This window comes from Molothrus aeneus, chromosome 15 (assembly GCF_037042795.1).
Source record: "Molothrus aeneus isolate 106 chromosome 15, BPBGC_Maene_1.0, whole genome shotgun sequence".
NCBI lineage: Eukaryota > Metazoa > Chordata > Aves > Passeriformes > Icteridae > Molothrus > Molothrus aeneus.
In genome coordinates, this window is record NC_089660.1 from 16,491,185 (window position 1) to 16,505,185 (window position 14,001).

General features: G+C 54.4%; 1 protein-coding gene across 1 annotated transcript; it reads left to right on the forward strand.

Moving 5' to 3' along the window:
* The first annotated feature begins 5,530 nt into the window (after window positions 1-5,530).
* LOC136563226 (protocadherin gamma-A7-like) lies at window positions 5,531-8,122 on the forward strand. The gene is made up of 2 exons (XM_066560464.1): window positions 5,531-7,987; window positions 8,075-8,122. The coding sequence occupies exons 1-2, from the start codon at window positions 5,531-5,533 to the stop codon at window positions 8,120-8,122; spliced, it is 2,505 nt and encodes an 834-aa protein (XP_066416561.1).
* The last annotated feature ends 5,879 nt before the right edge of the window (window positions 8,123-14,001 follow it).

Sequence of the window (14,001 nt, forward strand, 5' to 3'; positions counted from 1 at the left end):
GAACTGCCAACAAGTGTTTTTAACGAAGAGAAGGGAGGATTTGATTAGGAGAAGGCCTTTCAGTGTGGATTGTGATAAAAGAGAAGGCATTAACCAAAGAAGTTTTGGACGTGTCTCCAACATTCAAGTCTAGCAGAAAGTGTTACTTTTCATGTCATTTGTGTGGATTAGTTGGCCTTTAGAGAAAGTTTAACTTGGGAACTGAAAATATTGTTTGACTCTATGAAGCACTCAGCATTTCTTTGCGCTCTCCATTGTCTGGCACACAGATATGGAGATATAAAGGAAGCAACTTTAATGAGTCAGAAGGAAAGGAGTAAATGTAATTCTTCTATGTTGGGATAGGGTATGCTTACATTGCTTTAGGCTGATCTATATCTGCAACTAATTCATCTCAATAAATGAAGAATATAATGCATAACAATTCATGTGACAAAGTGAGAAAAAGCTCTTGAAGTCTTCCCTATATTATCCTTTATTGCTGCTGTAGACTGGCCGTCTTTTTATTAAGAGCAGTTGAATTCCATTGTTTACTCCCCTGCAATGAATATTTGCTTCTGAGTGTTCAATGTGACTGAAAAGAACGGCCTGAAAGCACCCGGCAGCACATGTCAGATAGAAAGGCCTTGGAGTGGAATTAAGCCAGAGCTGCTGCTGTGGGTGTTTGCAGTCGGGGAGAGCCCCCGGGGCCGGTGCAGGCGCTGAGCCCCGGCCAAAGCCGGGCCCCGTTGAGCGCGGGCATGCGGCGGCTGCAGTGTCGCGGCGGCGCCTCCGGGTGTCGCTGTTGGCCGGCGCCGAGCGGCGCTGGAGCCGCCGCCGCCGCAGCCGCAGCGTCCTGCCCCCGCAGGCTGCTCGCTCGGCCGGCGCCGGCCACAGCGGCAGCGGCACCGCCAGCAGCAGCAGCGAGAGGCGGCGAGAGGCGGCGAGAGGCGGCGCTGCGAGCTGGGTGTGTTTGAGCGGTGTCTGTTTTGGGCGGCGAGAGCGGCTGGAAGGGAGGCAGGGCAGCGGCAGTCGGCAGGAGCGCGGCGAGCGCAGTGGGCAGAGAATGGCGGTGAGGCAGAGGCGGCAGAGGCGCGGGCCGGGCGGCGGGCGAGCGCTGCTGGCCGCGCTGCTGCTGCTGTGCGTGTGGTGCCGGGCGGCGGCCGAGCGGCTCCGCTACGCCATCCCCGAGGAGCTGGGCAGAGGCTCGCTCGTGGGGCCGCTGGCGCGGGACCTGGGGCTCAGCGCGGACGAGCTGCCGGCGCGCAAGCTGCGGCTGAGCGAGGAGAAGCAATACTTCACGGTGAATGAGGAGAACGGGAACCTGTACGTGAACGAGAGGCTGGACCGGGAGGAGATGTGCGGCGATTCGGCGACCTGCTCTGTCAGCTTCGAGGTGCTGGTGCACAACCCGCTGAACGTTTTCCATATCGAGGTGGTGATCGAGGACGTGAATGACAACAGCCCGGTCTTCAGCAAGGCTGTTCTGGATCTCGAGATCGGTGAATGGATCCCTCCCGGTGCTCGTTTTCCCCTCGAGATGGCGCGAGATGTAGACGCAGGAAGCAACTCAATTCTGACTTATCAACTAACCAGCAATCCGTCGTTCTCAATGTCAATGAAGGAAAAGCCGGGTGGAAAGAAGCAGCCGGAATTAGTACTGGAGAGACTGTTGGATCGGGAGAAGCAGAGTTCCTTTGAGTTGATACTGATGGCGGTAGATGGTGGGGACCCCGCGAGGTCCGGGACTGTCCAGGTTCGCATCAACGTGACAGACGCAAATGACAACCCGCCAGTGTTCAGCAAAAGCGTCTACGAGGCGCGAGTGGCGGAGAATTTGCCAGTGGAGTCGGTGGTGCTGCGGGTACGGGCGACGGATGCTGATGCAGGCTCGAACGGGCGAGTGTCCTACTCCTTTGGCAGCCTCTCGGACTCTGTCAGGGCGCTGTTCACTATCGACAGCGAGAGCGGGGAAGTGAGGATTGCGGGTGCCCTCGATTTCGAGGAGAAGCAAAAATACGTCTTCAGCGTTGAGGCGACGGACGGAGGCGGGCTCAGCGATGACTGCGAAGTGCAGATCGACATCACGGACGAGAACGACAACGCACCCGAGATCACCATTCTGTCACTCTCGAGTCCCGTGCCCGAGGATGCCCCGACTGGCACCGTAGTGGCCGTGCTGAAAGTTCGGGACAGAGACTCTGGCGAGAACGGTCAGGTGTCGTGCTCGCTGTCGGGAGAGGCGCCGCTGTCGATCGTGGCATCGTCGGGCGGCTCGTACAAGGTGGTGACATCGGGCGCGCTGGACCGCGAGCAGGCGTCGGAGCAGCGCGTGACGGTGGTGGCCCGGGACCGGGGCAGGCCGGCGCTGTGGAGCAGCAGGGAGCTGGTGCTGGAGGTGTCGGACGTGAACGACAACGCGCCGGTGTTCGAGGAGGCGGCGTACAGCGCGTACGTGGCGGAGAACAACGCGGCGGGCGCGCTGGTGCTGCGCGTGCAGGCGCGGGACGCGGACGCGGGCGCCAACGGGCGCGTGAGCTACTGGCTGGCGGGCGGCAGCGCGGGCGCGGCGGGCGCGGCGCCGCTGGTGTCGGTGGAGGCGCGGAGCGGCGCGCTGTACGCGCAGCGCTCCTTGGACTACGAGCAGTGCCGCGAGTTCACGGTGGCCGTGCGGGCGCAGGACGGCGGCTCGCCGGCGCGCAGCTCCACGGCCACGGTGCGCGTCTTCGTGCTGGACCGCAACGACAACGCGCCCAGGGTGCTCTGGCCCGCGGCGGCGGCGGCGGCAGAGGGTCCGGGAGGGGCGGCGGCGGCGGCGCCTTTCGAGGTGGTTCCGCGCTCGGCCGAGGCCGGCTACCTGGTGGCCAAGGTGGTGGCGGTGGACGCGGACGCGGGGCGCAACGCGTGGCTGTCCTACGAGCTGGTGCAGGCGTCGGAGCCGGCGCTGTTCCGCGTGGGGCTGCACAGCGGCGAGGTGCGCACGGCGCGCGCCGTGGGCGAGCGGGACGCGGCCAAGCAGCGGCTGGTGGCCGTGGTGAAGGACCACGGGCAGCCGGCGCTGTCGGCCACGGCCACGCTGCACGTGGTGCTGGCCGAGAGCTTGCAGGAGGCGCTGCCGGAGCTGAGCGAGCGGCCGGCGGGCGCCGAGGCGGCGGCGGCCGAGCTGCAGTTCTACCTGGTGCTGGCGCTGGCGCTGCTCTCGGCGCTCTTGGTGCTGAGCGTGGCGCTGGCCGTGCTGGCGCGGCTGCGCCGGGCCGGGCCGCCCGCCGTGCTGCGCTGCCTGGGCGCGCAGCGCTTCTCGCTGGCCGGCGCCGCCTTCCCGGCCGACTTCTGCGAGGGCACCTTGCCCTACTCCTACAACCTGTGCGTGCCGCCGCCCGCCCGCGCCCTGCCCGAGGCCGCTTGGCCGCCGCCGCCGCCGGTGCCCATCCTGTCGGCGGAGGAGCTTCTGGGCGGCGACTCCTGCGACAAGCCGAGCCTGAGCAGCACCGCCGTGACGGGAGAGCCGCCGGCCCAACCCGACGCACCGCAGGTCTGTAAAGCCTGAGCTTCTTCTTTTTTTTAAAAGTTCCCCAAACATCATCTTTTTTTTCCCCGGGTATTCTCGGCCTGTTCTCATTGGGGATTCTTCATGTGTATCCCCACGCAGCGGCGGAAGGTTTTAATTTTCCCTCGGTAAGCGCTTCAGCTGACAGGTTTTGATTATAGCTCTCCTTTCGGCTAGTAGAGGTGTTTCTCAGTGTGTCTCCTTATTTCTCGGAGTCGGGTTTATGTGAATTGCAGAGTCCTGTCTCCGTGACGGGCTGAGTTTAGGAACGGGCTATCCCCCGTTCATGGAGAGCAGGAAGCACTTGGTTCTTCCTTGGTCACAGGTTCAGCTTCAGGCTCGCGGTTTTGTCTTTAACACTTGAGATACATAAATTAGAATATTTTAGCAATATTGAAAGCAGGTTCGTATTCTGTGGAACGAGAATGGCGGATTCTACATGACGGCGTCGAGGAAAAAAAGAGATAGCACTGACATCTGGTGCTGGAGATATTTCTTTCCTGACTGATTTTTTCAGAAAGGATGTGCTTGGAACTTGTATATAGCTTTACCCAAACCCATTCGTTAATATTTTTTTTTCACGGTTGGATTTAGAAAGGAAAGGAATGTGGAAAGTTCCTTTCAGTCTTTCTTCTGAGTGAAGGTAGAGATTGTCGCTCGTTTTGGCAGGAATGCAGTAGTGGGACCAGATGGCTTCGTTATGCGTCCTGGCTGGCCGTTCGCTCTGTTTTGCTCTTCATGATCTTTATTTCATACACTGGTGAGAATGCTGAAAGATTTCTGTTTCAGAGATTGTTATTTTTCTATCTCACAAGGATGTTGGGGGGTTTTAGCAGGTCTCAAATATCTCGAGAACAGCAAAACTTTGCAGTTCTTTTGATTAGGATAAACATCTGAGATATTAAGGGATCCCATATGAGGGAGATTGGCCAGAGGAGGGTTTAGGCACTTGAATCAAGCCCATTCACACATTGATTAGTGGTCAGCGCAGTTTCAAGAATTGTACTTTTGTTCTCCGGTTCCATGATTGTTTTCTTGAGCACATATCATATCAACGTCATTAAGTAATATTTAGATGATTAGTTTACTAACGAGCTTCAGTGCTTCGCACATTGATTTAAAAAAAAAAAAAGGAAACATAGAATGACTTGAATAACTATAAACCTGTATGAACTAAGGAAACACTGGGCATATCTTAGGAAAGGACATCAAGTATTTCCAGTCCTGAAAGATTCCCCTGAGAGTTTAAGCTGCATCTTTATTTATACTTTTAATTGAATTCTGTAACAATGGGCTCACTGAATTCAAGAAGTATGCAATTGCTCTCATCCCACTTGTGTTAAAGAACCGAATAGATCTGTGTGTTCGGGATGTAATATCTTCCCGTTTTCTCTCTGCGGGGCTGTTATTGAAGATGTTTTTGAACAAAAAGGATAATCTTAAGAATAAGCTACAGGGTGAAATACGAAAAATTAGTTTTAATTTACATATGGACATTATTTCCATAATGACATGAATAAATGATGGGTTTCCCGTGCGGTTAAAGATCGCCGGCCACAGAATGCCTCTGCCTTCGTCCCGATGGTGATAGCCTGGAGGATGAAAGCAGAGATGGGCTGGAGAAATGCGGAGGCAGGAGATCGGCGCTGGACGAAAAGCGACATCTCGGTGGCGACCGTGGCCTGTATGGAGCAAGGCAGGGCGGGCAGCGCTGGGCAGCGCTCGGTGCCTGCAGTGCCGGGAGGAGGCTGCGGGCGCCGCTGTTGACCGAGAGGAGCGAGAGGAAGCTCGGAGCGCTACCGGCAGCCCCGCCCGCTGCGGATCGGCTCACTGGGTTGTTCGCTGCCTGTCCGAACGTGCGGTCCCCGATCGTCCCCGCGGTGCTGGTCCATTGTGGAGCCAGGCGGAGGCAGCGGCAGCTGCGCACGGTGCAGGAGCTGAGAGCATTGAGTGGCAGCGGGATTGGATCGGCGGTGCTGCGGTGCCGGCGGTTCCGCGGGCGAGATGTGCGCGGCGGGGAGGCGCTGGGGCCGGCGGCAGCGAGCTCTGCTCTGGGCCGTGCTGCTGGCGGCGTGGGAGGCGGCGTGGGGGCAGCTGCGCTACTCGGTGCCCGAGGAGATGCCCAAGGGCTCGTTCGTGGGCGACGTGGCCAAGGACCTGGGGCTGCAGCTTACGGCGCTCAGCGATCGCGACGTCCGCATTGTCTCCGAAGGTAGTACACGGTATTTTGCTTTGCACGGGAAGACGGGACATTTAGTGACGGCAGAGAGGATCGACAGAGAGCAGCTGTGCGAGAGTGTGCAGCAATGCGTGCTGCGCTGTGAGCTGATAGTGGAGGGACAGATGCAGGTTTATGGGATCCAAGTGGAAATCACGGACATTAACGACAACGCACCCAGCTTCAGAGAGACAGAAATAGAGCTAAGAATGATCGAAACGACGGCCCCGGGGTCGCGGTTTCCCCTGTCCGAGGCTCATGACCCGGACTCGGGCCGGAATTCGCTGCAGAGCTACGAGCTGAGCGGTGACGAGCACTTCTCGCTGGCCGTGCAGGCGAGCCCCGGCGGCGATCAGCGTCCCGAGCTGGTGCTGGCCAAGGCGCTGGACCGGGAGGAGGCGGCGTTTCACGAGCTGGTGCTGAGGGCGAGCGACGGCGGCGATCCGGCACGGACGGGCACGGCTCGGATCCGAGTGACGGTGGTGGACGCGAACGACAACGCGCCCGTGTTCAGCCAGGCGGAGTACACGGTGCGTGTGCCCGAGGACGTGCCCGTGGGCTCCGTCGTCCTAACCGTCCCGGCTACGGACAGGGACGAGGGTGTAAACGGGCAGGTGAAATACTCGTTTAAAAAAATCACAGAGAAAGCGTCGAAGATTTTCTACTTGCACTCTGAGACTGGAGAGATCACGCTTTTGCGGAGCTTGGACTTCGAGGAAGGCAATTCCTACGAACTGGAGGTGCAGGCACAGGATGGCGTCGGACTTTTCGACACTGCCAAAGTCTCGATCGCCGTGACGGATATAAACGACAACGTGCCGGTGATTTCCGTGCGGTCAGCGCTAAGTGAGATATCTGAGGATGCCCCATCGGGAACGGTGGTCGCCCTGCTGCACGTACATGATAAAGACTCGGGGAAGAACGGCGAGGTGCGTTGCTCACTCGACAAGGACGTCCCGTTCCGGCTGGAGAAATCTTTTGAGGATTACTATCGCGTGCTGACAGCGAAGGAGCTGGACCGGGAGCAAGTGTCGGAGTACAACGTGACGGTGCGGGCGGCCGACGGCGGGTCGCCGGCGCTGCAGAGCAGCGCGGTGCTGGCGCTGCGGGTGCTGGACGTGAACGACAACGCGCCGGTGTTCTTGGAGGAGCGCTACAGCGCGCGGCTGGCGGAGAACAACGCGGCGGGCGCGCTGGTGCTGACGGTGCGCGCCACGGACGCGGACTGGGGGCAGAACGCGCGCGTGCGCTACCGGCTGGCGGAGGGGCGGGTGCGGGGCGCGCCGCTGTCGTCGTACGTGTCGGTGCAGGCGGAGACGGGCGCGCTGTACGCGCTGCGCTCCTTGGACTACGAGCAGCTGCGCGAGCTGCAGCTGTGCGTGCGGGCGGAGGACGGCGGCGCGCCGGCGCTGAGCAGCAACGTGTCGGTGCGGCTGCTGATCGTGGACGAGAACGACAACGCGCCGCAGGTGCTGTACCCGGCGCCGGCCGCAGCGGCGGGCTCGGGCGCTGCTGCGGCGTGGTCGGGCGTGGAGCTGGCGCCGCGCTGGGCCGAGGCCGGCGCGCTGGTGGCCAAGGTGGTGGCGGTGGACGCGGACGCGGGGCAGAACGCGTGGCTGTCCTACGAGCTGGCCAAGGCCACGGAGCCGGGGCTGTTCCGCGTGGGGCTGCACAGCGGCGAGGTGCGCACGGCGCGCTCGCCGCTGGCCCGCGACGCGGCGCGCCACAGCCTGCTGGTGCTGGTGCGGGACCACGGGCGGCCGGCGCTGTCGGCCACGGCCACGCTGAGCGTGGTGCTGGCCGAGAGCGTGGCCGAGCTGCTGGCCGAGCTGGGCAGCGCGGCCCACGAGGCGGCGGCGCCGGGCGAGCCGGCCGCCAGCCTGACGCGCTGGCTCGTGCTGGCCGTGGCCGCCGTCTCGTGCCTCTTCGTGGCCTTCCTGCTGCTGCTGCTGGCGCTGCGCCTGCGCCGCTGCCACCGCCAGCAGCTGCTGCCGCCGGACAGCGGCGCCTTGCGCGGCGTGCCCGTCTCGCACTTCGTGGGCATCGACGGCGTGCGCGCCTTCCTGCAGTCCTACTCGCACGACGTGTCGCTCACGGCCGACTCGCGCAAGAGCCACCTGCGCTTCTCGGCCGCCAGCTGCTGCGACACCCTCCCGGCCCGGCCGCCGCCCGACGAGCCCGCGCCGCTGCTCGGGGACGGGGACCCGGCCGGCGCCCTCCCCTCGGACCCCGCCCCTTCCTCGGTGAGTTTCTCTGGTCAGATTTTCTCCACGACGCTTTCTTGTGATTCAGCCCTGCCCTTTCCCCGCCGTGTTCTCCGTGTTTCACAGGAGACGTTGTCTAAAAACATGGTCAAGTTTCCTTTGGTGAAATTCTAAAGGCTGGTGCCCATTGCTGTCTTTGTGTGAACCTTGCGTGGGTCCTCAGCCTTCCAGTTCGTGAAGAAGGAAGGAGGGAGAAGGCTGCTGCTGGCAGGCTGTTGATTAGGTCGGAGGTTTGGGTATCGACCAGGTTCCAAGTGTTGTTCCCCCGTATCAGCTGTGCCGTGTAGAAACTGTGCTCCTGATAGCACTGGCTCTTCTGAAGAGATGGGTCACGTTATTAAGAAATACAACTTTTTAGCAGGCTTGTATGTCTTCCCAAGAGCACATGTGCTTTAAGAGGTAGAATGTGTCTTGATCAAAATGCTGATGGCTTCGCGTGGAACCTCTCTGCACGTTGTTATCAGCCTTTATCGATCTCCATGATACATAGTGGAGATCAGCAGGAAAAGTGTTTGTATCATCCACGCTTTGGTCTTTGTCCCCAAGAGAGGACTGGACCAGGCAACAAGTGGTCCTTGACGATGTCTGTCTACCTGTTATGAGGATGAAAGATCCTCTTGAAGTTGAGATTCTTTGAAAAGCCTTTGGGTGGCTGTGTGTGAAGGAGGAAACGGCAGAACCGGATTGTTTTGTAATTGTATTTTAAGGTAGAGCTCTGTCAGATGGAGCTGGATGAGCCTTGGCTCGAAATTATTTAGCGTGGGGAATTGCCTGGATGGGAAGGTAAAGATTCACGGTGCAGTGGGAGATACAAGGTGGGCATCATTCCCTGTGAGCAGATATTCACTGCGTCAGTGTCTCTTGGAAGACTGCTTGGCTTTTCCTTTGAGACCTATGAAGTCTCTTCCCAGAACTGCAATGAGCAGCAAATGTAGCTTGCACAGCACAGAGATGTACAGAGAGCTGTGTGCAATTGGTGCTGGGAAGAGCAATGGTCTGGGGAACTGGGCCTCCACTGTCCCATGTTTGTAAGGTGTATGGGTGAAAGGACACCATGGATGGTGTGAAGGGTTGGGAATCTGAGTGCTGTGAGCTGTGTGTGAATGTCTGCTAAAAGACTCGAGGGAATGTTTTCCTCCATTCCCTTTTCAGTTCCTATCTCTAGCATGAAGGAATGTGGAGTTCTTTGCCCCAAAGTAATTGTTTAGAAGATCTGTATTCCAGCTGCATGGAGAACCTTGACAGGTTCTTAATATGTATTTGTTTGTCATCATAATGGTGTCACTTCAAAGCTTAACATTGTACTTTTGACAGATGGGGTATGGGAATTGCAAGCTGTGTATTCAGTGCCTCTAAACAACAACATCAATCATCTACTCTGAGTTATATAAACCCAGAAGAGTGTTGGGAGCTGTTCAATTCTGCAGGCTTTAACTTTCTGTCTCATTCTTCTGATGATCTGAAGATGGTTCTTTCATGTTTATAGTTTAAAAGACAGAGACATTTCCTTAGACAAGTTTCTTCAAATGTCTCTGTAATAAATGTTTTTTCTTGTCCACTGTCTCGTAAGTGAAGTCCAATATTATCCATGGTAAGAAGATACGGTTGAGTAACTTTCCTTTTGGTGGAGTCTCTCTAAATTCTGATGATCTGTGCCATCCATGGGAGGCGGGAAGGGTTAGGAGCTAGTGTTGGGTGTGTGGTGTGTGATGAGGTCCTGTGGAGACATGGCAGGTGTTTTGTTGATCCCCAGGGCTATTGCTGGCCTTCTGCACAATGAGTCAGGAGGAGTCCTATGATTTTCCCTTGTGTGCTTTGGACTGAAATGGCCTAGTTTGGGATCCATATCCCTTTGCATCAAGAGTGGTAGTCACACATGCTTTGAGGAGTCCATGTGCTGAAGAATGGTGATGTTGCCTTTGAGGTGATACTTGGATGTGTGGGTCTTTGACAGAGCTGGTAATGATTTATGGCCTGTATGACATTTCCCTCTGGTTTAAGTAATATGGAGGAGCAGAATAATGTTAGTTGTGATGCTTGGGCTCTGAGAAGCTGTGCACACAACTTTTCTTCTAATGATGTTCGATTACAAAATTTTCTGTCGTGTTATGTTTTGGCAGAGAGAAGAAGTCTGTGTATGCAGAGACAGGGCTGGTGCTGGAGTTCAGTGTGATACAGTTCAAAATGAATGAATTGTGTCCAGTTCTGTTTGTCCTGGTATTTAGATGAGGCCCCCAGCTGTGGTTCCAAGCTTTTCCTTTCTCTTTGTATCCAAGGCAGTGACAGTGTGGGGCCTGTGGAGTGACTCCTGTGTGAGGCCCCTGTGTATTGGTTCCAGTCCAGTTTCCAGGGTTGTGTATATCCTTCAGTTGAGCCAGTCTGCAATGTGAGGCCATGATTGATACTCTTCTGGTGTTTTCCCACTCTTGGCTGGGTTGATGTTAGTTTCTTTGTGTAATTGGTTTGGTTTGGATTATTTGCTGTTTTGCTTGTATTTTTCTTTTTCTGTATTTTTTTGGAGTAAAGTTATCCTCATTGATCCTGGGAATTCTGCAAACTCCAAAACGTATAATTATCCAATAGGGAGAGTGTCTCTAACCCATCCCTTGAAGCTGTACATGTAATCATCTTATCCTAGACACACGGAATCATAGAAAGGTTTGTGTTGCAAAGGACTTTAAGATCCTCTCATTCACCCTCCTCTGCCATGGGCAGGGACATCTTCCACCAGAGCAGGTGGCTCAGAGCCCCAGCCAGCCTGACCTTGAATATTTCATTCAAGAAATACAACTTCATGAATGGATGTTTCCCCAAGCTGTTGCTTTCTCTGTGGCCAACGTGAAACCAAAATTTTGGTTTGCATTGATGGTGAAAGCAAAGGCTGTGAATGCAGAGTGAGGAGGGTGAGAGCTCAGTTCTGTGCCAGGCAAATGGGGGACTCAGTGTGGGCTTGGCAGAGAAATGGTTTGATTTCATGCTTGGTGCCAGAGGCAGTGCCCTTGCTGTTCTGATCCTGGTGTCTCAGTCATGAAAGATAATTACAGTCTTCTAACAATAACATTTTGCACAGTAACTGTTCATGTAGAACTATAATTGTTGGCTGGAAGAGGTAATTAATCCTGTGTGAAACCGCCATTATCTGTTTCTCTAGGCCACATTGTGATATAGTGTTTCTTCAGAAGTGTAATTACACTTTCATTCACGCCTTTGTTTCCAGGAAGGTTGCAGCTCATTTCCTCAATTCTGGTCATTACTTTGAAATATGAAACAGTGACTGATGTTTTTCAGGATGTCCTTTTTTCAGCCACTTAGAACTAAAGAGTGTGCGTGGGAAATAGGAAGCAGAAGCAATAAGAGAATCTGTTGTGATTTGTAGAAGATTTACCTTGAGAAAGAGGCCAATGAGAAGTTGTTTAAAGTGGTGGTTTCCTACCTGGGCCAGGTGAGCAGGCCATGTAATAGAAAGAGTTGATGAGGAGAGGACTCATTGTTCAAATGAACCTCCCAATCCTCTTGTGCTGTGGGAGTCTTGAGAGCCACACTTGCCCCTTGAGACCTCAGTAACTTCCAGGTGCTCTCAGGTATCGATTTTAAGGCCTGCAAACAAGGCCTGGAAGACTTCACAGTGAGCATCAATGACTACTTGTTATTCACTAATGCTTCCTATCCTTATCTGATTCATGTTAGGGGTTTTCTGCAGGTCTTTTTTTTGTTGATATTGTTGTTGTTTTTTGTAGAGTTGGTTTTTTTTTTTCGTTTTGTTTTCCCTTGATTTACTCCGTGTGTAGCTATACTTTCTATTATCAACAATCCATCTGTTTTGAGCAATGTATGGTGTGTTAATGTCCCCTTCTCTTGTTGCAGTGGGAGTGGAAGGCAGGAGATATGAGAGTGACTTTGTGTTCTGTTCCTGTTGGGAGAAATAAATGTAAATATGACTTTAGTAGACTTTGCCTCTCTGTGGAACAGAGCATGTGATAAAGATGGGGAGAAGATTCCTTCTCAGCCAATGGTTTGATGAGCCATTCTCAGTTGGATGACTGCTGATTTTTTAGTATGATTGTTTATCATTTGTGTGCTCTAGAATCCTTCAGTTCCTTATCATAATGGTGGTGAGCAGACAATTGTAGCTCCCTTCTGGGTGTGGCTGCAGTGCATTATCATCTCATGAGAGATTTGAGCAGTGAGGAGATGGCTACAAGCAAAACCTCACAGTGGCCTGGCATGGAAGAAAAAGCAGAGAGGGGAGCTCTGTGTGTGAGGCTAGAGAAGAACTGGGTCATTGCCTTGCTGGTCAGATGTCACAGATAAGACCAGGCTGTGCCTGCTGGAGTGCAGTGGGATCTGAGTTGGTTCTGTAGAGCAAGGCAGACCCACAAAATGTCATTGCATGTGTCCATTTCCATGTGTTTCTGAGTCTTGCATTGCTTGTGGTCATGAGCTCAGCCTCAGGGTGTCTGATCTCATGTGGAAGGTCTCCTGTGTGCCAGCTGCCCCAGTGCAGGTGCAGTTGCCACACCCAGCTGTGATGTTTCCAGCTGCACAGAGGAAGGGTTTGACAAGCACTCCTGGTGTGCTCAGCCAGGAACCTTTTGTCTGTAGTGTAATCATGCAGGATCATCTGTGCTGCAGCTGTCCAAGTGCAGAGTGAGCAGCCAGCCCAGGCAAGGTTTCCATGGACAGAGCAGGGCCCAGTGGGAGAAGGTGTGCAGTGTCCCCCAGGCATCCCCCAGAGGAACATGCTGGGCAATCAGCTGGAGGCTGTCACATGGCTGAGGAACAGGCTGGAGAGTCACCTGCAGAGAGTTACAGACAGTGGCTCCATGGCCAGGTGCAGAGCAGGGACTTGTGCTGTCCCTCAAGGGCCCTGACTGGGCCCAGTTCTGTTCAGCACCTGCATGGCCAATGGGATTGAGGCACCTTCAGGCAATTTGCAGCTGACACCAACTGGAGTTGATTCAGTGCAGGGCAGAGATGGCAGCCAGGGATGAGCTGGAGAAGTGGCCCCATGCAGCCATCATGGAATGGATCAAAGTGCAAGGTCCTGCAGCTGGGGTGGGGCAATCCCCAGTTGAAACAGAGAGTGGGGGATAGGGAAGAGCTTTGCAGAGAAGTGCTTTGGGTTATTGGTGGGTGTTGAGGTGGGCCATGAGCTGCCCATGGGCACCTGCTGCTGGAATTGTGTCCTGCACTGCATGACAAGCTCTCTGCCTGGCAGGTTCGAGGGTGGTCCCTCCTCCCTTCTGAACTCTTTTTGTGAGAGCATGGACTGCATGCAGCTCTTGGGCCACTATTCCAATGGACATGCCAGAGTTCCCAGAAGGATCATGGAAGTGGTCTGAGTGCTGGAACATTTCTGTTATGATGAAGGACTGCAGTAGTTTGTGTCTTCAAACATAGAGAAATCATAGGTCTGTGTAGACCTTTCAACGTTTGTTTTTGCTGTGTCAGTTTATGAATAAGTTTATAGGAAATATGGACAAAGCTGTGTTTACCTGGGCCAGCTGTTGTAGAACTGCCAAGAAGTGTTTTTAACTAAGAGAAGGGAGGATTTGATTAGGAGAAAGCCTTTCAGTGTGGATTGTGATAAAAGAGAAGGCATTAACCAAAGAAGTTTTGGACGTGTCTCCAACATTCAAGTCTAGCAGAAAGTGTTACTTTTCATGTCATTTGTGTGGATTAGTTGGCCTTTAGAGAAAGTTTAACTTGGGAACTGAAAATATTGTTTGACTCTATGAAGCACTCAGCATTTCTTTGCGCTCTCCATTGTCTGGCACACAGATATGGAGATATAAAGGAAGCAACTTTAATGAGTCAGAAGGAAAGGAGTAAATGTAATTCTTCTATGTTGGGATAGGGTATGCTTACATTGCTTTAGGCTGATCTATATCTGCAACTAATTCATCTCAATAAATGAAGAATATAATGAATTACAATTTATGTGACAAAGTGAGAAAAAGCTCTTGAAGTCTTCCCTATATTATCCTTTATTG

Excerpts from the sequence above, each read along its gene's own strand:
- LOC136563226 (XM_066560464.1), top strand. The coding sequence starts at position 5,531 with ATGTGCGCGGCGGGGAGGCGCTGGGGCCGGCGGCAGCGAGCTCTGCTC. Across the intron at positions 7,988-8,074 it reads CGGACCCCGCCCCTTCCTCG|GAGACGTTGTCTAAAAACAT; the intron begins GTGAGTTTCTCT and ends CGTGTTTCACAG.